General features: G+C 38.5%; 1 protein-coding gene and 1 non-coding gene across 2 annotated transcripts in view; both read left to right on the top strand.

The window, feature by feature from the left end:
• Positions 1 to 24,034, top strand: part of POLA1 (DNA polymerase alpha 1, catalytic subunit) — a 184,676-nt gene that overhangs the window by 10,232 nt on the left and 150,410 nt on the right. The window contains 16 exon segments of the mRNA XM_058824903.1: positions 2,041 to 2,153; positions 2,595 to 2,711; positions 9,556 to 9,630; positions 9,978 to 10,116; positions 11,159 to 11,316; positions 12,580 to 12,664; positions 13,470 to 13,531; positions 14,288 to 14,377; positions 15,919 to 16,035; positions 16,894 to 17,069; positions 17,464 to 17,593; positions 17,852 to 17,971; positions 19,054 to 19,150; positions 19,654 to 19,778; positions 21,545 to 21,694; positions 21,922 to 22,044. Of these exon segments, the coding sequence (XP_058680886.1) occupies positions 2,041 to 2,153; positions 2,595 to 2,711; positions 9,556 to 9,630; positions 9,978 to 10,116; positions 11,159 to 11,316; positions 12,580 to 12,664; positions 13,470 to 13,531; positions 14,288 to 14,377; positions 15,919 to 16,035; positions 16,894 to 17,069; positions 17,464 to 17,593; positions 17,852 to 17,971; positions 19,054 to 19,150; positions 19,654 to 19,778; positions 21,545 to 21,694; positions 21,922 to 22,044 (1,877 nt within the window).
• Positions 19,361 to 19,491, top strand: LOC131555004 (small Cajal body-specific RNA 24). The gene has a single exon (XR_009274499.1). It is a non-coding gene; the product is annotated as a small Cajal body-specific RNA 24 (non-coding RNA).

Consider the following 24,034-nt stretch of genomic DNA (forward strand, 5'->3'; position numbering starts at 1 on the left):
GACATTTTCCCTGTGTCTTGACTTTGCTTACCTTTTGGTTCATTTAGTAGCATGATCTTTCTTTTCACAGGCTTTGATTTTTAAGCTTTATTTGTATTTTTTCTTGCTTTATTCTTTCCATAGTCTTGCAGGGGATAGGGCCTGATATATCTCAGTTTATTTTTGGGTTTTTTTTTTTTTTGTTTTGCATGAAATGTCTCTGAAAACTGTTTGAAGTTAGTTCTGCTTTTACTGTCTGTGGGGGTGATGCTGTGTGCCAGTGTTCAACTGGATGATCTCAAAAGGTTCCTTCCATTCTAAATTAATCTAATTCTGTGAAGTCTGGTTATTAAGACCACTTATTTCTCTGTGCTAGAGTTGATAGAAGTTTGTAATCCAGGCAGCTTTTTACCCTATCTTTGACTGGCTCATGTATCCTTCTTTCTACTCCCCTGCTTATATGTACTCCTCTGACAGATTAACTACTCCATGCTCTTAATATTTCCGGCTGTTCAAGCAGTCAGTTACTGTTTTGTGGTCTCTCTCAGTTTCATCTTTCCATATGATACAAACCTATCTAAGGAGGGTTTTTTTTATCCCTTAACAAAAAAGTAAAAGATTGCTGGGGACAAGAACTTCATCTTCCCTGTCACTTAGATCTGCAATTGGAGCTCTTTCTCGATACTTCTATTCAAACTGTCTAAATCTTCAAGATTGCCTCTGTATTAAAATTTCTTAAGATACTTTGTGCAGCTGGAACTTGTATCCTTGCTCTCATCATCTTCAAAACCACAGCATTCTCTGTCCTTGACAAAAGTAGTCTTGTGCACATCTATTCCAAGCACTCAGAAAATGATTTTTCATAGCCTGTCACGTTGACTCTGTCATCCATCTTAGTGCATCTTCACTGATTTATCTTTGATCTAATGGAGCAAGAAAGGTGCCTTTATGTCTGATAGATCTGCTGGCAAAGATAAGCTATAACTCTTAACCAAGGACTTGTTTGTGCATTGCCAGGCCAAGGAGAAATGCAGATTCTATGCATGAAACCCTGTTTCTGAGGCAGTCTCAGCCATGGATATTTCTGTTTTCATCAATAGTACTATGCTGTAGGAAGAGTGTCTTCCATATAATCAAATGCCAAATTATTTGGAGCTTGAAGGGAACCTGGTAAAGCCAGGTTTCTGAGTTGTACTTGGATGTTTTTTGTACTTGTAATTTGCAAACTGTTTGTGACAGTTGAGTGGCTTGGTACCGTGTTATTTTTAAGTTTGACATAATTTGATTAGCAGTTTGCAGCATTTTGTTCTATTGCCAAGATCTCTGGTCTCAGAGGTGTGCATGTACTGTAAAGACATTGTCCACAGTGAAGTCAATTGCCTTTAGTCCTGCTCTGTATAACCTTTCTGAGTGTCTCCCTTGCTTACACTGCTGTCTTGGCACCCAGGATTCCTAGGAATGTCATGCATCTTTTGGTCTCCTCATTTGTTAAAAATACTCACTTGAAAGCTGATCAGCTTCTATTGTTGTCTTCAGAATGTTTTTCTACAGGTTTTATTGGTAATTGAGTCTTGATCTCAGGGTACTGAAGTGTAGGGAAAAGGAGTCAATTGTACTGGTCTAGGTGAGGAGTGGAAAACTGGGGATAACACATGTGAGAGGATTGATTGACAGCATAGGCATTCTCATAATCTTCAGCTTTCACTGACATCTCTCTCCTTCCTCCCTCTCTCCAGGGATTATCAAACTAATACAGGCAGCAATGGAATATCAGAACAGAATTTTGAGACTGGCTGTGAAATGCCATTTTGAATTTTACATACCAGGTGTTACTATAGCAATGGAGGTAGAGACAGGAAGAATGATACAGGTGTCTGTTTGTAAAGCTGGTGTTTAAAACAATTTAGAATGTGCTGATGCATTGGAAAGGTTTGTTGTTCAAGGCCCTAACACAGCAATGGTTGTGTTTCAGTGTAAGAACACCTTATGAGCTGCTTCAAGCAAGATTAGAAATGATTAATTGTAAAACTGCGTATTGAATTCTATGCCCTTCTTCCTTAGGTGTGGTATTTTTGTTTGGCAAAGTTTGGATTGAATCTGCAAACACCTATGTCAGCTGTTGTGTGACAGTGAAAAATATTGAGAGAACTGTTTATCTGCTGCCACGTGAAACAGTAAGTGTGACTTTTAAACACGTCAAACATAAGTGCCTTTCATCCTGCTTATGGCAGGTTGGGAGTTTAGCAGTGTTTATGGAAGTTGTTGGAAGCCAGTGTTGTCTGATGTAGGTGATAAAGTCAAAAACAATGTGTGCATCACATGTGAGCTGCAAAGTAGAGCCCTGTGACTTCCCCTGACCCTAACTAACAAAGGCACACAATATTTTACCCTTTGCTGCTTTGCAAATAAAGTGGTCGTGAAGTCTGGAGAACTTTGTGCTTTTTAACCCTCTGTTTCAAGTAATATTTTCTAAATTTGGGATTTCTTGGCTGGTTGCATTTTAGTTCTTCCTAAAAGAAGAGATACATGATTCATAATAGTAAAGTAAAATTCAACTTATTGTCATGTCTGCTGACATTTTTGTTAATTTGTAAAACCTCACTTCTGTTTTTGAGGAAATCGACCTATCTTCTGGTAAAGAGACAGAGACTCCAGTAACTATAATGAGTGTTTTCAAGGAATTTAATGACACCATTTCACCAAAGTACAAGATCATGAAGTTCAAATCCAAGGTTTGTTTTCAAGCATCCTATTTGGTCATTTTCTGTTGTTCTGGTTTGTAAGGTGGGAAGGCTGTTGAAACATTGTCCAGGGAAGGAGGTTGTGCCAAATTGCAAATATATAACTCCTGACATGTGTAAATTTACCTGCTTGTAAAAATCATCCAAAATACCTATATTCCTTTAAGAATGGTAAATCTGCAACATGTTTTTTCCACGAGAAGTTTAAACAATGTTTTTGTAAATAGTCACTCATTAACTTCTCTAAAACTGAGCTGAGTGTCAGACTGGCTTGCTGAGCTGTTTTTGAGGATGCAGAACAGATAGAAGTTCTGATACCTAAAGCTTTAGTAACAGCTCATGTTGTCAGAATTTAAAATGAAAGATTGTGTTGTCCAGCAGATAAATCAGTACTCTGGGATTACACTGTCTTTGCATTTGACCAGACATTGAACTTTATCTCTTGGCATGCCTCATCCTTCTTCTCACCTTCACAGATTTACCTTTCAGAGTGCATGCTGCTCAGAGTGTGGATTGTCATAGTGTGGCTGTGCAGGAGGTAACAAGTGAGGACTCTCATTCAGTCTTGAAAGCTGTTCTGTGCTTAGAGTGAGGGGCAACAGTCTTAAAGGTGTTATTTTGCTGTGCTCTGTTTGCTCAACAAATCTTTAAAATGACATTGGAAAAACAAAATGTTGCTATGATGGAAACTTTGCACATTAATATAATACTTGTCAGGAGTCTGCAGGAAAAGAGCTGATACTGCTGAGAATGTTGCAGATTTGGATTGAATTAGTTTGCTAGTGTCAGAGCTTTATTGTCCACTTACATAGAGCATTTGTCTATTTGTCTTTTACAGGGGAGGGCAGAGGTGGGAAGCTTGGGTGGAGAAATGTGGCAAACATTCAGCTTAGGGGAAAAATCTGTTCTGACTGAAGTACTCAGAAAAGTTTATATTTCTTGAAGTAATATGTCATTAGTCTGGCAAAGCTGATTTTCATTAGATGTAACTTTACCCATCCTGGCAATCTTGTGATTTTACAGGATTCATTCCTGAATAGTTAATCAGCAAGTGAGATGACAAGTAAAAATGCAGGAAGAATGGAATTTAACAATATGTAAATGAAGGAAAATAAAAACAGTTTGTGTGGTAATTCAGGTTGGAAAGGTTCTCAGGAGGTCATCTCATCCCAAGCTAGCTAGACTCATTCTGAAAGTTTCAGTTGTTAAAGTGAAAACGTGAGCAAGGTTTCTCAAATACTGAAATCATGCAAGACAGGACATCTTTTCAGCAACTTGTAGCTTAGTGTGTTATTGAACTGAGTTCAGGGAAAATGGATGTGACATCAGTACTTTGTGAAGCCTTTTTTTTTCCTCTAGCATATTTTTTCTCTCAAAACTGATGTAAATGTAGATTTTTCAGTTTTCTGTTTTTATCTTGTATACTTGATTATAACATAACTACATGTGGAATCAGGAGTAAATTTATTCTGAAAGGAGTAAATTTAACAATAGATAAAAAAACAAGTTGCTGATAGCTCACTGTTCAAAAATCCTTTCAGGAATGAGGGAGAGAGCTCAAAGAAAATTTTTCATTAAAAGAAAGGAGTACACTTGTATTCTAGAAAGGAAAGAGGGAGAAAGATCTCAAAAGATGAAGTTCTGCTTACAGAATTTTGGGAAACCTTCATCTTTTCCATGGTGTGCCAAGTGAGAATAATGTGAATGAGGTAATAGAGTAATGTAGTTGAACATTCAAAGATGACTCTTAAAAATCAAGGTAAAACCTGTCAAATTTTTACTGAGCTTACACAGAACTCAGGGCAAAAGACCCAACAGTTTTGGGTCTTTTGCAGCTGCAGCACATGTGAGGTCCTTGGATGTAACACAGGAGTGGGGAAGTGGGAGCACTAAGACACTGTTGAGATTTTCCCTTAAATATTGTAACACTTGATCACCATCATTAAAGGGTGAAAGGAAAGAGGAAAGATTAACTCAAGTGACTACTGGTACAAAAAATGGCAATTAGAAGGATGAGACAAAAGGACAGTTATACCAGAGATGACTGTGAAAGAGCTTTAATTTTTTTTTAGCTGGTAAAGTGAAGAATAATGATCAGACCTGTTTGCTCTCTAGAAACATTAAAAGGGGATGAACAGCCAGAGAGCTATTTAAAGGAGAGTTTTAGCAAAAGAGTGAACTTGTAATTTTTAATTCATGAATAAATTAGGCAGCATAGCTGGTGCAGGGAAGCTCTGAAATAACTTACCAGAATTGTTTCTGAAGAGTAAGATTTCAAATTATTTTGAATTCTTAAGTAAACTGGGTTTTATTAAAAGGATAAAAGCTATCCAGCTTTATTTTTCTTGTGTAATATTCTGCTAATTCTGATAGTTACTGCATTCTGGTAGGGTTTAATAAGAACTGGAGATAGTAGGAAGGTATGGCAGTAGTAATATGGGAGGTAAGAGAAAGGACAGGATAGTAGAGCAGGGCTGTTAGTGGGGTCCTAGGAGGAGTACTCAAAGATAATATTGCAGTGACTCAGATATTCCAGATTACACAAAATTGAACAAGTGGCACCAAATCTGGCCAGGTTTATGCCTCTGCAGCAGGGAGGCTTTGTGCTTTCTGCAAGATAATTGTAGAAGTAATGGGGTTGTCCCATTACTGTGCCCTCCTTTTTTTCTCTTCTTCCCTTAGATACCTGAATTTACCTGACTTTGTTTTTCACAAGGAGCCATCAACCTCCTTTTCATTGTACTCATACCACCAGAGACAAGGTGTTGTTACATAGCCCTTGCATCTGTGTGTCCATAGGGGTGTGCAGGGCTCTGAATTGAAATGGTTTGTGGCATTCACCTAAAGGAATGCCCCAAAGACGTGATCTTCACCCAGTTGTGACTCTGTGTAGTAAAGGGCTACTGTGCTTTAGAAGATCTCCCCTGCTCTGTGATGTGCAGCCAGTGGTTCAGTGCTGTGCTGTTAAGGGTTGTTGTTTTGAAAGACTTCAAACAAATGGCTGTGCTGCTCAGGTGAGACTTGTGAGCAATGCAGAGTAAGGTGAAGTCTCAGTGTTTGCATAGCTCTGTGAAACTGATAACCACTCTTCTTCCATCATTAGCTGGAAATCAGGAGGGTTACTGACATCCCTGACAGAGTTCTTTTACTGACAGAGTTCTTTCATTCAGAATATCCCTCTTTGTGATGATGTGGAGACATTGAGGCAGGTTGTTCTCTTGGCCTTGCCAGCACCCAACTTTGTCCCTTTGAACACACTTAAGCTGTATAATTTCCTGCTGCACCTGCTGCTAATTGTAGCTTCAATGGGTTGCACTGCTGCCAAGTTAGCAAGTCTTCACAAATCAATTTGAAAGCAGCCTTACTCCACTTAGGAACTTAGCAGCTAATCACTGCTGCTCATTTCTGCTCTCTGAAGGGCCACTTGAAGGGCAGATTATTCTGCAGCAAGCATTCATTCACTGAGTTATGACCAGACTGGTGTAATTGAGCTGAGCTCTGTGCAATAACACAGATGAAACACTACAGCTGACTATTTTTATACTATGTTCATCCTAGTTTGCAACAAGAACTTGTTTAAAGCCTGAGAGGTTTTTATTAAAATTAAAAAAGAGGCAGGGGAGCAGCAGCGATATGTGCTAAAAGCAGTGTATCTATTGCTTTTTTCTTTCTATTGCCTTCTATTATGTTACTGCTCTGATCTGCTCCTGTTAGGTGCTGCTGTGGCTCAGCAGTTCAGATCTACATTTGCATGGTTAATTTGCAATGCTGATCTGTTCATAGTGGTGCTCTTCTGTCAAGTTATGTTACACTTGTGTTTCCATGAAACTGTTGATGCCATAGTATTTTCTGGATTTGTCTGCCTCCTATTTATAGCAGAGGTCCCTCGCCTCTCCTGCCTGGGCTTTGCAGCTACCTGCAGTAGCAAATGAAGTAACAAGCTTCCAACAGCACCTCTTGTAGCACCCTGAGGAGCTATTGCTGATGCTGTTAATTCAAGGAAAAAAACCCCAGCCTTTCAACCCCCAAACCAAATAACTTCAAGTTTGCCTAACTGTGTTAATTTGTTAATTTAAAAATTTAATTTCCATTTATGGTAATTTTGCTTTTTCTTATTGAACTTTCTCCAGTGGCATATTATGCTGAATCTGGTGTAGAAAGTGGTGAACACAGTGCATTGTCCAGTGAAAAATGTGATTTTTAATTTAAGGTGCCTCTAGGAATTCCTGTAGGAAAGTAATGTGCTAGCATAGTTATAATATAATAACAGTATGTAACATGGTGCAGATGGTTTGTAAAGTAGTACAGGGCAGAACACAGATATGACATGGTAGAGCATGGCATTTCAGCAGGTGCCAGAGCACAGGATATTGTAATATTTTGGAAAATGAAAGTAGTTATTCTTAGAAACTGATAAGCTGTGTTATAGAAAATTGTTACTGTTCTTGAGGAAAGCAGAAGTGATACTTAACTTCAGACTTCTTTGCTGTCTTAGTTAGAGACACATAAACAAACTGGACTACTTTCTAGTGAAACCTAAGTCACTTAAATGAAAAATAAATTAGTGTCACAGAAATGATCTGCTGTGAGCATGTGATAAAAGCTGGCAGATGGTTGGGAAATCATCTCTCTTGGGTTCCTCTCTGAAGTGCTGGTACACAAAAGCTGCAGTGTAAAGGGAGGGGTTGTGTGCAGTTACAGGGATAAGTCTGGCTGGGATCACAGCCATGGTGGGGTAGGATGTGGTTAAGGCAGGCTGGGATAGCAAGGAGGGGGAAGCCCTTTTGTGGATCAGGGCAGTGGGAATGCATGGAGCCTGCCTGAAGGTGGGCACAGAGCTGGTCAGGATTAGAGGCTGGGCTTTTGGAAGGGACATCATGGTGGAGACAGGAAAGGCAAATCCCACCTGGAGCTGGGTCTGGTGGGAGAGACATAGACCAGTAGGAAAGGCTGCTGTAGGTACAGGCAGACTAGGAGAAAAGTGCTGCTGACAGGGACAGGACATGTGGTGACAGAGGTCATGGAATAAGCTGTGATACTGCATGTCTTCTTCACCTTGGTCTTCACTGCTTAGTCCAACTTTTAGCAGTCTCTGATGGCCAAGAGACCAGAAGGAAAGCCTGAAGTAAAGAAGACTTGTCCTCAGAGGAGGAGGATCAGGTTAGGGCACATTTGAACAAATTGGACAGATAAAGGCAAGTGGGATCTGATGGGATGCACCCCTGTGTGCAGAAGGAGCTTGCCAATGTCAGAAGGTGTTTGGGAGTGTTTGGTGCAGATTCACAGAGGGAAAAAGATGCTTCACCAAGCTGGAGCCTTCTGGGAAGACATGGACTGCTTTGGTGGACAGGAGGAGAGCAGTTACTGTTGTTTGTCTTGACTCCAGTAAGGCTGTCAATGCTGCCTGCCATGGCATCCTCACAGACAAATGATGGGGTGGGGGCCAGTGAAGTGGGCACAGGGGTGGGCTGAAAACCAGCTGCCCTACTGGGCTCAAAGCTGTGATCACTGGCACAAAATCCAGGTGGAGGCCAGTCCCTAGAGGTGCACCCCAAGGGCTGATTCTGGATCCAGTCCTGCTGAGCATCCTGTTAATGATTTGGGTGGTTGCATGGAGCACACACAGAGCAAGTCTGCAGGCAGTACAAAACCAGGAGGGGCTGATATACCAGATGGATGTGCTGTCACAGGAATTTAGACAGGCTGGATATATCTTATGACCTACAGGAATCCCATCAAATACAAAACAAAAGGAAATGGTCCTGTATGAAGACTGGAATAGCCTCAGGCACTAGTAGGTGATGGTGACTGACTGGCTGAAAGCAGCCTTGCAGGAAAGGACCTGCTCATCTTGGTACACACGAGGTTGGACAGGAGCCAACCCTGTAGCCTTGGGGACAAGGCTGCCATGGGCATTACCAGCAGTGTCAAGAGCTGGTCCTTTCCCCTCTGCAGCCCTGGTGAGCACCTGCTGTGTTCAGCTGAGCTCCTCTGTGTGAGGAATGATGTGTGCTACTGGAACAAATCCACAATAGCACCACCAAGATAGTTACAGGGCCTGGAACATCTGTCGTGTGAGGAGAGGCTGAGAAACCTGGGACTGTTCAGCCTGCGGAAGAGGAAGTTCAGGGCAAGGGATTGACAGTGCAGATCTTTTAATTGTTTATCAATCTTTGATGAGCATTAGTAAAGATGACTGGCATACTTCTTGCTGGTGCCCAATGGAGGACAAGAGCAACAGATAACATTTGAAACAGGTGAAATTTATCAGAACCTGAAACACTGCTTTACTGTAAGGGAGATGAAACACTAGCACAGGTTGCCCTAGAGAGGCTGTGGAGTCTCCATCCTTGGGAATATTCATATCTGGTTGAAAAGAGCCCTGAGCAACCCACTGTGATTGACCCAGCTCTGAGCAGGCAGCTGGACTAGACAATGCCTGGAGTTCCCTTTCCATCTCAGCCATTTTGGGATTTTGCAGTGATCTGCAGGCACCAGTTCTCATGAGTATGTCTGAAAGCTGTGAATTTAAAGAATATTTCTGAGTTTGCCTAACTGCTAGGTGGTTTTTTTTGGTAGTAGTTAGTATATTTGCAAGTCAATTCTGTAGAAACTCTTGATGCTAAGAAAACATTTAGAGATTAAAAACAGGCACTAAAATATTCTTACTGTCTTCAGCTGGTTGTAATGAATTGCAGAATTGGTAATATATGATGAAGCCCATGATATTTGAAATGTGTGTTTTGCCTGGCCTTTTTTTCTTTAGCTTTCTTATTGGACAGAATGAATATTCAGTTGGGAGATAATGAAAATATAATACTTTTGTTTTGTATAGAAAGTGGAAAAACACTACGCTTTTGAGATTCCAGATGTACCAGCAAAATCTGAATACCTAGAAGTTAAATATTCAGTGAGTATAATTAATCTGATAAAATATCATACCTTCCTTTTTTATCTAATTAAGTTTACAATGTGAGCAGTTTCTGTATTAAAATGGTCACTGATCATTGTAGTCTTGGCTGATGTGTCCAGTGTGGATGAAGAACTTAAACTTCAGTGTGTTTTTACATTACTGGCCTGATTTTTTAAGTGGAGCTTATAGTGTGATTTCCTCAATTACTGTAGGGTATTATGGGTTAGGGCTTTGCTTGTGGGGGATGAGGGTGATTTCAGTACTGAAGGTGCTGTCTGAATGTGGTTTTTCAACCTTGAAGACTTCAGTGGGGTGAAATGACTCCCTGCTCTGTTACTTGTTAGGCTGAATGCCCTCGGCTTCCCCAAGACCTGAAGGGACAAACATTCTCACATGTCTTTGGAACCAACACCTCTAGCCTGGAACTTCTCTTGATGAATCAGAAGATCAAAGGACCCTGCTGGCTGGAAATAAAGAATCCACGTATGGTGGTTTGCATGTGAAATACCTGGTTACCAGGAAACACATACAGTTATAGATTGGAGGGTAGTAGGGGGAATTTAAATTGTACAGATGAATTACAATTTTGCACATTAACCTTGCAACTTACTGCTTTAATTTTCATTATCTATAACCTTGCAATTTACTGCTTAATTTTCATTATCTGGTACAAATTTTAAGTTATTCTTCCTTTTTCGGAGTGACAAATATCTGTATAAAGTTGTGCACTGTACAGATGAGACTATAATTTTCAGTGCCTATGAGAAGGGACTGTGCAGTGCCTAGCAGCTCTGTTTGATGCCATGTATATGGAGCTAAACTTACGTGATTTGGAAATGTCTCATCTTTCTGCTCTTGATAACTTAAGATTTGGGTTTTTTTCTCCAAATATGTATTTTTAGAACAAATGGCTGCTAGATGTTTTTTTTTCTTTGTGAATTAGATTTTTATTTATTTTTTCCTGACACTTGGAAAAGTTTGTGGTGTGGAGCTGTTAATTTTAAATCTGCCTCATGATTGGCATGTAGCACTTAGAGGTGGTTGTGCTGCTTTATTTTGGTTTGGTAAGAACCCTTTATTCAATGTGTGCTGCATATTCCCATGATCATAGGGATGTTGATCATACTGGACAAAAGCTGCATCTGTTGCTGCTGTATCCTTGGGGCACAGTGCAGAACTGACTGTATGAATGCTGACACCAGAGGATTCTCCTCTCAGCAGCTCGCTCAGTCACTGACAGAACTGATACCAGTACAGATGACTCTGTAGAAAGCTTCCTGAAGTATTTTTTGGGTTATGCAGACCTTGATCCAAACCTTTTCTTTTTTATTTGGTGTTGAAGAGCTCCTGCTGACTAGGAAGTCAGGTCCAGGGAGTTACCAAAAATGGGGCAGGATTAGTGTGTGTCTTGGACTGTCCCACCAGGACAAAACATTTGAAGGGTGTGCTCTGTGCAGCAACGCCATCAGAGAAGCCTTGTCTGTGGTTCCCAGAAGAATGGAGGTGGTTTGTGTTGTTTCCTCAGAGCCTTCAAATCAGCCACTCAGCTGGTGTAAAGTGGAGGCTGTGGCCATGAAGCCTGGCTTGGTGAACGTGGTTAAAGAGCTTTCTCCTCCTCCTCCCCTGGTGGTCATGTCCTTCAGCATGAAGACCATCCAGAACCCAAAGACTCACCAGAATGAGGTAAGTAATCTGCTCTCATTTTGGTTTGGTTTTGTTCTTTGGCATATACAAAGAGTCTCCTAAGGCTTGGAAGACCCTCATAAAACATGTTTTAAATATATTTACTCTTGAAAAGTTTCTCTGCTCTGGGCTTTTCAAAGAAATTTTTACTGGGATTTCACTCTGGCCTAGGGGTCCTGCTTGGTGAGAATGTTTACTGTGACAGTGGACCCATGTATGTTTTCAAGCCTTCTGTTTTCTCTGTTGTGCCTCATAGTTATAAATGAGACTGCCCCAGCACAGTTGTTAATGGATTAGTATTAATTAATTAACTAAGCTAGAGCTAATCATAGGTTATAGATAAAATAACCAGGCTTTTCTGCTAATAAAACTAATTTTAAAATGAGGATTTGGTCTTGATCTTAGAGCACCTGCTATTCTGCTGTAAGGTCTTTCCTGAGAAAGGAAGAGAGATGTAGGGGCCACTCTCACTTGTAGACTGCAGACCGCAATGTGCACTAGGCAGGTTTTTTTTAACATAACTCTCATTAATGGGAGAAGAGATTTGGTATTCACAAATAGGATAGGACAGTTGTTTCTGGCTAATTGAATTGAAGACTAATATGTTGGCTAATTTTTCAAGCAGAATTATTCCTCGTAGTGAATTAAATTTTTTTTGGTGGAAGTATGGAAAATAAGGGGTTTCTGACCAAAGTAACAGGACATACACATGGTACCAACAGGACTTAGCTTGCCAAGATGCTTTAAAGCCTTTCTGCTTTATTTTCTGTTGGGTTTTCCTGATCAGTGTCTGAGAAGCCAGGCCAAGCAGTCAGAAGCATCATTAAAGCTTCTGGCTTCCAAACACTAAACCTCTTGGCTTCTTGGCAGTGTTGACTGCTTGCTTAGGGGCAGCCCTTCATGAGGCAAGGATTCTCTACCCTGCTCACATCTCCCCTGCACTCCATGGGGAATCTTTTACATTGTGGGGTCTGATCAGATTGAGAACAAAAACTGATAAAAGTAGAAGTTTTTCAAAGTGAATTATTTTTTCTCTCAAATTTATAATGATTTATGAGCAAGTACTATTTTGTTTCCTTGAAATCAATTGATAACTTCTTTTCAACTACTTGAAGTTGGAATTAAAATAAGAAAGATCTGTTGGAGAAACAAGAGAAAAGAGATGAGAAACTTAAAAAAAAAAGGATGGAAGAAATTAGTATGGATAGTAGTCATGCTTATTTGTTCTTATGAAGTTGTGTGTTCTATATCTCCTTGGTATAGGTTGTGGCTCTTGCAGCTCTGGTTCATCAGAAATTTCCTTTGGATAAGGCTCCACCTCAGCCTCCTTTTCAAACACACTTCTGTGGTATGTACTTGGAACAGTTTGAATAGAAAAATTATTAATTCCATGATTTTTCTTTTTTTGTTCTGTTTTGGTTTTTTGGTTGTGGGTGGGGTTATATTAATTAATTTATTTAAATTTTTATTTCTTTCTGTCACTACAGCAATAATGGCCTAAAATAGACAACTGACAAAATTTCAACTCTCAAACAGGCTTTTCTCCCCATTTTTAACTTCACTGGTTACTGACTTTTTATTGAAAACTTAATTTAAAAAAATCTTAATTTGAGATTATAACCCTGCTCTATACAGATGCATGTAATTTTTATTGGTTGTATTCCATCTTTTTCTGCCCATCAGTTTAGACCATTTATTTACTGTCACTTTGATTATTTTTCTGTTCAGCTCTTCTGAATGGAATTGTTTATAAACAAATTTTCTTAGGGTAAAAAATCTTGCAGTAGTGTCATTGCAGTAATATCAGCTAAACCTTGAGATTCAGACACTGCCTGAAAGTGAAGAAGTGTTGAATGCTTGTGAGAGGAAGCTCTCTGAGGAACTGTGCCCATAGTTTTAATGTCCAATAATAACCTCAAATATGACTTGATTCAGATTTATTAATGCTTTAGTAATTTGGAATTTTAGTAATTACTTGGTTAATTTAATTACTAATTTAGTAATTACTTGGTTATCTTAAAGACAGTATTCACCTAAAGCTGCTGTTTGAGAATCAGAGGTCAGTTTTCTCAGCTCACTTTGTTGTGAACGGGTGCTTATGGGGAGGGAACAGTTAGGAACTTGGATGTAAATACAAATATCACTTTTTGCAGCTGTTTCCAAACCGAGTGATTGCATTTTTCCTTATGACTTCAAAGAAGCCATTAAAAAGAAGGTAATTTCATTTTGTTACCCTTCTGATTGCAGTACCTTATAGAATATGAACTTTATGGTGCTTTTGATAAGTGGTGAAGAGAAATAGTTGAAGGAATGGAATTATTAGTTAGTTAGTTTTCCACTCTGCAAACTTAAATCCAGGTATTTATTCTGTGTTCTGTGTTGTTTGTAAAAAAGTGGTGTGTGCTCTGTGTGTTTCAGTATTGCTGCTAATTGTGTTCTTAAAATAGAGTAGTGTTAGGCAGGAGACTTGGCAAGATTTTGCAAAAAGGCCTAAAATTGTGGTTAATTTTCATTATACCTGATGGTACTCATAGTAAACTGTGAGAATTTGTTTCTTCTTTTATTGGGGAGTAAAGATTTAAAATTTTTTTCAAAATTTAGAAGATGTCCTTTCTGAGGGGAGGTGGGAGAGCTGGCAGAAAAATAAAGTAACTTATTTTTGTTTTTCCTCTATTTCTGTGTGATCTTAAAGTCTGTGATTGAAAGATGCATATGGAACATTTTCCTGGTGTGCTTGATTCTTATGAGGCTCTTAAAATATCACACCTGCATTCAAAAGCAGAAAGGGAAAAAGCCTCTGAGAAAAGCTTTCCAATGTCTATGGGAGTGAGGAAAAAATCCTTGAATTACAGAAGGGAAAGCAGAACTCTGTGGTGCTTTGTTATTGTCTTGTAACTGGTAGGGGAGAGGAGATGCTTCCATTTTAAACTTATTGGGTCATTGAAATCAGGTGCTCTCTTGCTCCTTTTAGAATGCTAAAATAGAGATTGCTGCAACAGAGAGAACACTGCTGGGATTTTTCCTTGCGAAGATTCACAAAATTGACCCAGATGTTGTTGTGGTGAGTAGTTCTGAGACTCTGAGAGTTAAATTCAAGCACATTGTCAGCTGGTCAGCTTTGTTCTTTTTCTTTTGTCCCCTTAGAGGCTTTTTAATGCTTGTCTTAGACTGCCTTATGAATTGAGTTTGCTTATGAGACAGCAGGTATATTTTGATACAAAGATGATACAGAATTTTCCCTGACAGCATTTTATACATACTATTATTTCCTATAATAGCTAAAATAGGCAGTATTTTCACAATACCTGAAACAAGTTTGAGGTTTTTTCTTTCCTCAGAAAGACAAAACACAACAAAACTCTGGTTTTGTAGAAAAATGGGAACTCTTGGTATACTTAAGATCCTGTTGCAATTCAGATGCTGATATAATTTGTGTTTATGCTGTAAATCAAAATAACCATCTATACAAATACATGAGATCTGAGAAAAATTTTGCAATAAGCATACTTATGTTTTCTACTGTTTTAGCAGCTGAGGGTTTATTATAATTACTTATTTTCCTTTTTTTTAATGTTTAATTAATGTGCAGTACTAACTTTCACATAACAAAATTCTGAAGACAATTTGAAGTTGGTTTTAAATCTGAGGTTGATTACATACAACTTGTTAGTTTTATGTATTTACCTAACTTCTGTAGGTAGATACAAATAATTAAGTGATGAGAATGTGATGAAATGAGCAGTCAATGCCTGATGTTTTCAGCTCACTGCAGCTGGTATCCAGTGTTTGCCCTGTGACCTAAGCTTCCTGGTGCCTATGGCAGGGAATCAGAAGAAGCACTGCAGCCAGTGGCTTAAAATTGAAGATACCAAGAGCAGGGGTGTGAGAGCTCCTATCCTGAAAACAGCAGAGCTGCGTTAGTGCAGTTTAATTTGCACCTGGTTTAATTAGTACTGTTGAAATGCTGCTCCCATCTTAAGTCTTGCACTGCACAGAGGTACCTGTTGGAGTGGAGCTGCAGTTCCTGGTGGCTGGCTCATGTTCCTCAGGGCAGCATTTTGCTTTCAGCTGAGGCTACAGACCAGTGTCATCAGTGTATTTAGCACTGTTTAAAATATTGCTGGAGTGCTTTGATATGTAAATATTGCTTGCAAGGTGTTCCTATCCAGATTTAACAGCTGTTCCTGTTGTACTATGACAGGAAAAAAGCTACAGTATTTTGATGCCACTATTGTGACTTTCACAGGTGGAGAAGAAAGGAATTACTCTTAGCTTAAGTTTATATGCTCTGTGAAGAATGTTGTGGAATTTTTCTGGAAAGCTTTAAATCCTAATCTCTGGTATCAAAGCATGAAGCTGTATTGTGTGTGCAATGAGCCAGTTACAGAGCTGATTTTGGTATTCTACTGAACAGCATTGTTAGTGTTAAGACTAATGAGTTCTGTTGATGAACATTCTCTTAGAAAGTGCTTTCTACAAGAGAGATAATGCCATCAATTAGTTGGAAAAAATCACAAAGGGCAAAGGAATACTGAGTGTGTGAAAGTAAGTCTTTCAATTTGCATTTGTTGTAACCTTTTTTGTTATTTTTTCTGCTTCAAGGGTCATAATATTTATGGATTTGATCTGGAAGTGCTGCTTCAAAGAATTAATTTGTGCAAAGTCCCTCATTGGTCCAAGATAGGTCGACTGAGGAGGTCTAATATGCCAAAGCTTGGGGTAATAAGATTGCTTAAGTCTTTTAAGCCCCTTTATGTTGCATGTGATTAAAAATGAATTAGTTTTTCTGAGGAATTGTAAATGTGACACTGATGTATTTTGACTGTTGGTCATGCTGAATTTCATGGGTCCCAGATCAGAAATTATGAGTGTTTATATGACTTTTATTACAGTAATAGGATAAACTGATTTTCAAGTTAGGCTAATTTAGTTTACTTATCTCAACTAGATGATAGTAATGACAGATTAATTGCAATAGTCTTTACTGTAACTGTCTTTGTCTGCTGTAACTGTAAAATGAGAAAAGGCAATTTGGATTGATGGGTGAATCATCCCATAGAGAGCTGCTAAGCTAATAATTCTGTAGCTCCTATTACATATTTATTTAGAGGACAGTGTCTGAAGCTTGAAGTGCTGAACATGGCTGTGCTCTTGCTTGTTCCTGTTCTTCCTGGAGGCCAAGTTGGGTATTTCTGTATGGTTCTGTGACTTTTTTATCCTGCTGTTATTACAAAAAGTGTCCATGGAAGAAAGACAGAATCCACACCCAGGTTCTTGTTGGGGCTATTCTAATGATTGAAGGGAAGAAAAAGCACGATAGTTTAAGAGTTAAGATATAACCAGTAGTGAAAATTAAGTCTCTATTTTTAATATCTACATACAGTGAAAGGTACCATGGATTCCTTTAGGGCATAATTATAAGTCCTTATATTAGTGATATTTAATAGAATATTCAAGTACTTAGTGACCATTTGGCTTGACTGAGTCTTATAAGCATACATTGTGGGTAGATGTTTTTTGTTAGTATTTGTATGTTTAATTTTATTTGTGTTTTCTCTCTCTGTGTAATACATGAAGGGCCGAGGAGGGTTTGCTGAAAGGAATGCTGCCTGTGGTCGCATGATTTGTGATGTGGAAATTTCTGCTAAAGAACTAATTCGCTGCAAAAGTTACCATTTGTCTGAGCTGGTCCATCAGATTTTGAAAACAGAGAAGGTAACAATTCTACCAGAGGAAATTCCAAATATGTACAGGTATGTTGCTGATTGGGAGTTTTAATCCTTCTCTGATTCCCTGACATAAAATTTTACATTTGCTTACTTGATTTATTGTGGGGATGCTGACTTAGCATACTGGGATTTGCAAAGTTAAACATTGTCTTAACATGATGAAATAATGTTTCAAGCTATTCGTGGTGGCTTATTGTGTATGAGGGAAATTGATTTGTGGGAGCATTGGTGTAGGTGCACTAACAGGAGATGCAAGCCAGAGTTTTGGGCTGGTTTTTCAATTAGAAGAGATTGCTATAAAATTCATCAGTCATGTGCTACAGATACCATGTGTTGCATATAGCACATAGGTCTAAAGCCTACAGAGTACAAGGGAGATTGATTTTACTGTACAAGGCTGTGCCCCTTCTTTCCCCAGTGATTCTCCTCGCTTACTGTTCATGCTGGAAAACACCTGGACAGATGCCAAGTTCATTCTCCAGATCATGTGTGAGCTGAATGTTCTGCCACTGGCTCTTCAGATAACAAACATCTCTGGGAATGTCATGGTACATTTTTATTACTTTCCACCCCTCTCCACTGTCCCCTCCAAACAGTTCCATGTTTTCTGTGTTTGATTTGCTGGGTTTAATTTCTAAACACTAATTTAGGATACACAATGCTGTTAAATTTTTTTGCTCTCATGAGGAGAGTTCAATGTTCTAATCAAGTAATAATGTAAAACTTCCTTAAAAGTGTCACATTTGAGTTTTGCTGTCCGTGTTCTCTGTGCTTTGCTCTGAGTTCTCTTCTCACCCCCTCTTTAGTCCAGGACGATGATGGGTGGACGATCTGAACGTAACGAGTTCCTGCTGCTTCACGCCTTTCACGAGAAGGATTACATTGTGCCAGACAAACAGGTTTTCAGAAAGCCTCCACAGAAGCTGGTGGGTCCAGTTTTTCTCTTCCTAAAAATTTTTATTAAAAAAAAGGAAAAAGAAAAAATTCTTCCATCTTCTGCATGTTGCTGTTCTGTGGAAAACTAAGAACCCCAAGTATTACTCAGATATAACTTAAGGGTACAGCATATGCTTAATTAAAACATTGGTTTTGTGTGGAATCCATAATGAGAGTGGGACAGTGTAACAGCTTTTCCATTGCAGCACAGATCTATAAAAACTCAGTTCTTCTGTTAGTTTAAAATTAAAATAAGCTAAGTACTTGTCTGTGTGGGGAAACGGTAAAGAAGAAAATCTGTGTTGTTTAATATTTGCATTTAGTTATTTTGATGAACAGTATTTCAAGAAAAAATTGTTATATCTATGAAATATGCAAAGGTATTAAAAAAATTCCTTTGTCTAATACCATTGTAAATAATAATTATAGAAATATCTAGATGTTTGTTAGTGAACAAATTAAAATTTGACAAAGTATTTGTATTTCACTATATATTGCTTTTTAGTTTTAAATAAGTTCAACATAAACTTGAAAGCAATGATTTCTGTTGATTGTATTGTTGCATCAAAGTAGCACTGGAATTCTAAATGATTCAGAATAGAATTGAACAATTGGGAGAAAAATTCTTGTTATAACAAATAACAGAATATTCTTTAGGTCAGTAGTAATGTTTTTATTTGTTTTATTCAAGCCCAGCCATTCTGTTTGCAAAACCAACATTTTAATTGGGCAGTCATACCACTTCTGGGTCATGAGTTAATTTTTTTCGTAGTGTGGACTTCTACAGCCAGTTGTAAAAGGCATTCTGGTGCCATGTTGAACAATGACAATACTTTAAGGTCTTTGTAATCTCTTGTTAGCAGTTTTTTCCCTGTCAGAGTTGGTTTGAATGCTGTTTTGACATGTAGAGAGCTTTAGTAAGGATCATGATGAAAACGCCATATTTTGCATATATTTTAAAAGGAATTCTGCACTGGCTCCCAAATTTATATTTGACTTGCCAAAAATAACTCCTCTAACATTACAGAAATCTTAGAGACTACATAATGACTTTTTTAAATGCCATATGTAGGTGGATGAAGATGAAGATTTTGAAGATCAGAATAAATCAAAGATAGGGAAAAAGAAAGCAGCTTATGCTGGGGGCTTAGTCTTGGAACCCAAAGTCGGTAAGATGTGGCAATTTTCTTTCTTCAATGAAGTTAGAGACAGGTAGGTTACATTAATACAGAGAGATTGCAGTGGGGACTCTGTGGATGTGGGAGTTTGGTGTTGTGGTTGTGAGGGGAATCTTGTTGCATAAACAAAATTCCCAACATTGATTGTGGAATTGCTTCTTTTGAGGGATTAGGACTGTACATTTATGTATAATTGTCTGATGGACACGTAAGTTTTCTTTCAGTTTCTCCTCTATGTGGGGAAAACTGTACAAGTGTCCTATAGTAACACAGAAGGTATCTGTTCAACTCTGGTGAGTTAATGGGGTTGGATCGTTCCACTTCTGACAGCTTCTGTAAAGGGCAGTGCTGCATCTCAGCAGCTGCTTCAAGGGATTTAGATCATGGAAATCTGGTACAATGTATTACTGTCACTTAAATATTAATTGTGGAGTTGTATGAAGTCCTCTGGGAGACTTGATTAATTATGACTTCTGTTTTAAACTCTGTTTTAGGTTTTTATGACAAGTTTATTTTGCTTCTCGACTTCAACAGCTTGTACCCATCAATTATTCAGGAGTTCAACATCTGCTTCACCACTGTGCAGAGACTGTCATCAGAAGCACAGAAAAGGGCAGAGGTTTGAGTCCTTTAACTTGTGGCTTAAATTACACTGTCTTAACTTCAGAGTGCTCTCTGTGAATCAGCTCCTTAAGAAACTGTTCTTTTTCACTGGGTTTTTTTCCTTTCACACATAAAAAGTGATTATTATTTAAAGATGTATATGTTAATTTGTGTGTTGGGACTTTTTACTTTTTTAATATTTTGTGTCTGTCACCTTCCTTTCTGTAATACTCTTAGAGAATCTTTATAAGTTCTCTTCCGTCTGTTCTTGGTATCCTCATGAAACAAGATTTTTACTGAGGCTCTGTGACCCTTTTCAGCCTCACATCCACCCTAGCAATTTCTGAGCCCTTCTACTGGTTTCATCCTAGCTTGACAGAGGCTTCCTGAAGTTAAGTTGCTATTTGTATATTTATGCAGATATACCTGATGGAGGTAGGCAAAAGTCTCATGCTTTCTACAGGAAAGAATATGATTATGAGCTCAAGCCTTATTAGACATCAGGAAAATCAAATGTGTGACTTGGGAGGGTGATGTGACTGTGTGAGCTGTGGCACCAGCTTCACAAAAGCTCTTGGTGTTTAAGCTGTGTTAAACACAACAAAAACCTCCTGAAGGTACAGTTGGATGTGCTGTTTTATAAACAGTTGTGTTGACTCTGGCTTATCCATGGCTGGAGATTCTCATTTCCTCAGCTGTGCTGAAACACTTGTTGGTGGAGCTGTGTTGTAAACTGAAGCATTGAGCTGGTCAGGTCTAAAGGTTAAAGCAGAGGCTTTTATTTTTAACTGGTATCAGCTCACAGGTTGGAATTAGTTAGTCCTGTAGCAACTGAAATATGAACACAGTAGCAGAAATGAGGAGGCAAGTATGTGGAGTTCTGGCAGTAAGTTCCTTCAAGTTGTCTTTGGATTTTCCCTGCTTTCTGAAGTGTGCTTCAACCTGAAGCAGCTAATTTTGATTTCTCTCACTGTATGATGTTTAATCAGGCTTTGATGTAATTTCTTGTTACAGTTCTCCTCAGACTGCTTTACTAAACCTGCCCTCACCATGTCTGTACTGCCCTTTCTTTGCACATTTCTGTCACTTTCATTATGCTTGAAATACCTTTCCATTTTTGCTGTTTCTTCAGTCATGCTAAGAAGGTGTGTCCTTTCTGCTATGTTGTTTTGCTGTAATCAAGAGTTGCTCGGGGTGGAGTTTTTGTTCTACTTTTGTCAGTTGTATCATTCAAAGTATCAATTCCACAGAGCACGTGCTCCTTTTGACAGGTCTGAACACCAAAAATACTTACATGATGATAAAAAATGGATGGATTTTTCAGCACAGAAATAATTGCTGCATGTGTACTTTTCTTTATATTTTTGTATTTATCTATATATACCTAAGAGTGAGAATGTGTGTGTGTTATTTATTTATCTGTATTTATATATATGTGTGTATATCTATATGTATGTATATATATATGTATGTATGTATATAAATATATAACACACACTCTGATAAAAACCAAAAACCTTCCTGCTACTGGTCCATGCCTTCTTTGTGTTTCTCCAAGAGTGAAACAGACTTAAGCCCTGTCCCCCAGCAGGGGCAAAGTAGTACTGTTAAATACTGCAAAAAACCCTCTCATGCTTGCTCTAAACTGTGCTTTGGGTGCTCTGCAGGAATTGGCTCAAGCTGTAGAGTTTTGGGTTTTTTTTCCCACCAAGCTTTTCACTTAATGCATTAAAATCTAATCTCCAAGCAGTAAAATGATAAGCAGCAGTGATCATTTCACAGGTTGAAGAAGAAGAAGAAATTCCAGAGCTTCCAGACCCATCTCTGGAAATGGGAATTTTGCCTAAAGAAATCAGGAAACTGGTGGAGAGAAGACGCCAAGTTAAGCAGTTAATGAAACAGCCAGATTTAAATCCTGACCTCTATTTACAGGTGTGTTTTCTAGGACTCCGTTGATTTTTCCCCCTCTCCCCTTAAGTGCCCTGATCAGCCTTGTAGAATAGAGATGATTAGTAGTGAGCAGTGATTGTAATGTGCTTTATTTGTAGCCCATCACTGCTGCAGACTGTATAAAAAAGCTGTGAATGTAATTGTGAGCATTAAGTTCTGTTCCCTGATGGCTGTGGTTGGATCATTTTTCTGGTTGTGTTTCTTTTCAGTATGATATCAGACAGAAAGCTTTGAAACTCACTGCTAACAGCATGTATGGCTGCCTGGGATTTTCCTACAGCAGATTCTATGCCAAGCCTTTGGCTGCTTTGGTGACACATAAAGGGAGAGAGGTAAGTCATTAAACAGGTTGTACACACATGTAAAAAGGCTGAATTTAAGCCACCTGCTTTTTTTTCATTGAATACAAGAACAGTTTTGTTCTTGAACCTGCTTTTGATTTCAGTACTCTTAAGTTTATCTTTCTTATGAAACTGTTTGGTTTCAATGGGCCAGATTGTGGTGACAACAACAACAAAAAATCAAGGCTGCTTTCATTTTCAATTTCATGAATGAAATTCACTTAATTTTCCATGAATTTGTAGTTCTGTTTAATGGGCTAGTCTTTGATTTGGTGATATGCTTCAGCTTTGGATGAGCTTGCTTGTAGCCAGACTCTCCTGTGGCCTGATATGACTTCCTGAAACCCTAAAGTTTGTGATAGGCAAATTAATAATGGAGCCAATGGATTATGTATCAGGGCTTATTTTTGGAGACTCTTTGTTCCTTGAAGTTTCTCATTAGCCTCATATTTTATTGTAAGAGTTGCACTTGACTTTATAGGCCAGACTACTTTTGCTGTTGGTTAGGATGGTGGCTCAATACAGACCACATCAGTTTTGTCCCTGTGAGAAAAATAAGCTTTAATGATCCAAAACATACCACTGAGATACGTTCATTGTCTTAAAACATAATGATGTTTTGGTATTAGTTTCTTATAAAAGAGATTACTAAGCAGGAGTCTGCAAAGGTGCCAGGAACAGTTGTGTCAGGATGGCTGGTCAGCCTTTTGTTGATCAGGGAGGTGGGTGAAGTCTCATCCCTGCTGACAGGCTCATCCTCTCTGTGATGTGAGGGCACACCCACTTCACAGTTCCCAGCTCAATTGCATTGGGGTGTTTTATTTCTGGTAACACATCTTTGTTTTTAATTATCTTCCTATCTAAACAGTTCTCTAGAGAGAACTGCACATTTGTTGTCTTCCCAATTTATGTAAGCAGTTATGTTTAACCTTACACATCTGTTTAACTCAGAAGTAATTTCCCAGTTTGGTAACTGCAAATGTGCCATGCAGCCATGTGAATTCAGAAGTTAGTATTTCCTTTAATAAACTATTCTGCTTGTTGAAGTAAGATTCAACCTCATGTTTTCTATGAGGTTGGCATGCAAAGCAGCTTTTAAAAGTGACAAATTCTACTTTTTTCTTTGAATTTTTTGGTAATGATCTCCATGTGTGATATGGACCACCTGCCACAAACCTGCTATTCTATGGATACTTAAGCTTTTGGCCTCTGTTTAGATCCTTGTTGTTTGCACAGGGACACAGGGAGTTTATTCAGATTTGTCTGTAATGTATCAGCCATGAGATAACTGTGTGAAATTCTGGTGTTCCTGCTTTATGTTCCAGAGTAATGGTGAAATGGGGAAATCTTAAACAGGTGCTACAGAATGTGCTAGGAAGTAATTAGAGATGGTTTCTCTTACATAGTTGATCTTTGGTTGAAAAAGATTTCTTATCTCTTAAACTCTGGTGGTGCTGGACCCATGCTGGCTTCTGCCAAGCCTTTGCACACATTTGAGTTTTTGCGACAGGAGATGACATGAGGACCCCTTAGTTTTCTGGTTTTAATGTGTTTTTTTTTTTTGTTTGTTTGTTTGTTTGTTTGTTTGAAGTTGAAATATCTGATCTGGAAAAGCATTACTGTAAATTTTTATATTAGTCTTTCTATTCATAGGTTTCCTCTTACCACTCAGTTCTAATATAAAAGAAGTAAATGTTAAGTATCTGGAGGTTTGGGTTCTCTGTGAGAAAAGGTTAATTAAAAAGTAACTGTTATGGAAAATTCATGGTCTAAATTTAAATAGCCTTTTCTGATCTGCAATTAATACCTTTTTTTATACTGTTGTCAAGGGCACCTGAGTAAATGCAGGTAGGCTTGTAGAAGTCTAAGTGGGAAAAATATTGTGTGGGATGAAAACTGAACTTAATATTTGCACTAACACAATTACAGTTCAATCGTGAGTCTTAGCAGAATAATTGAAAGTGGGAAATATGTATTTCAT

Source organism: Ammospiza caudacuta, chromosome 2, assembly GCF_027887145.1.
Source record: "Ammospiza caudacuta isolate bAmmCau1 chromosome 2, bAmmCau1.pri, whole genome shotgun sequence".
Lineage (NCBI taxonomy): Eukaryota > Metazoa > Chordata > Aves > Passeriformes > Passerellidae > Ammospiza > Ammospiza caudacuta.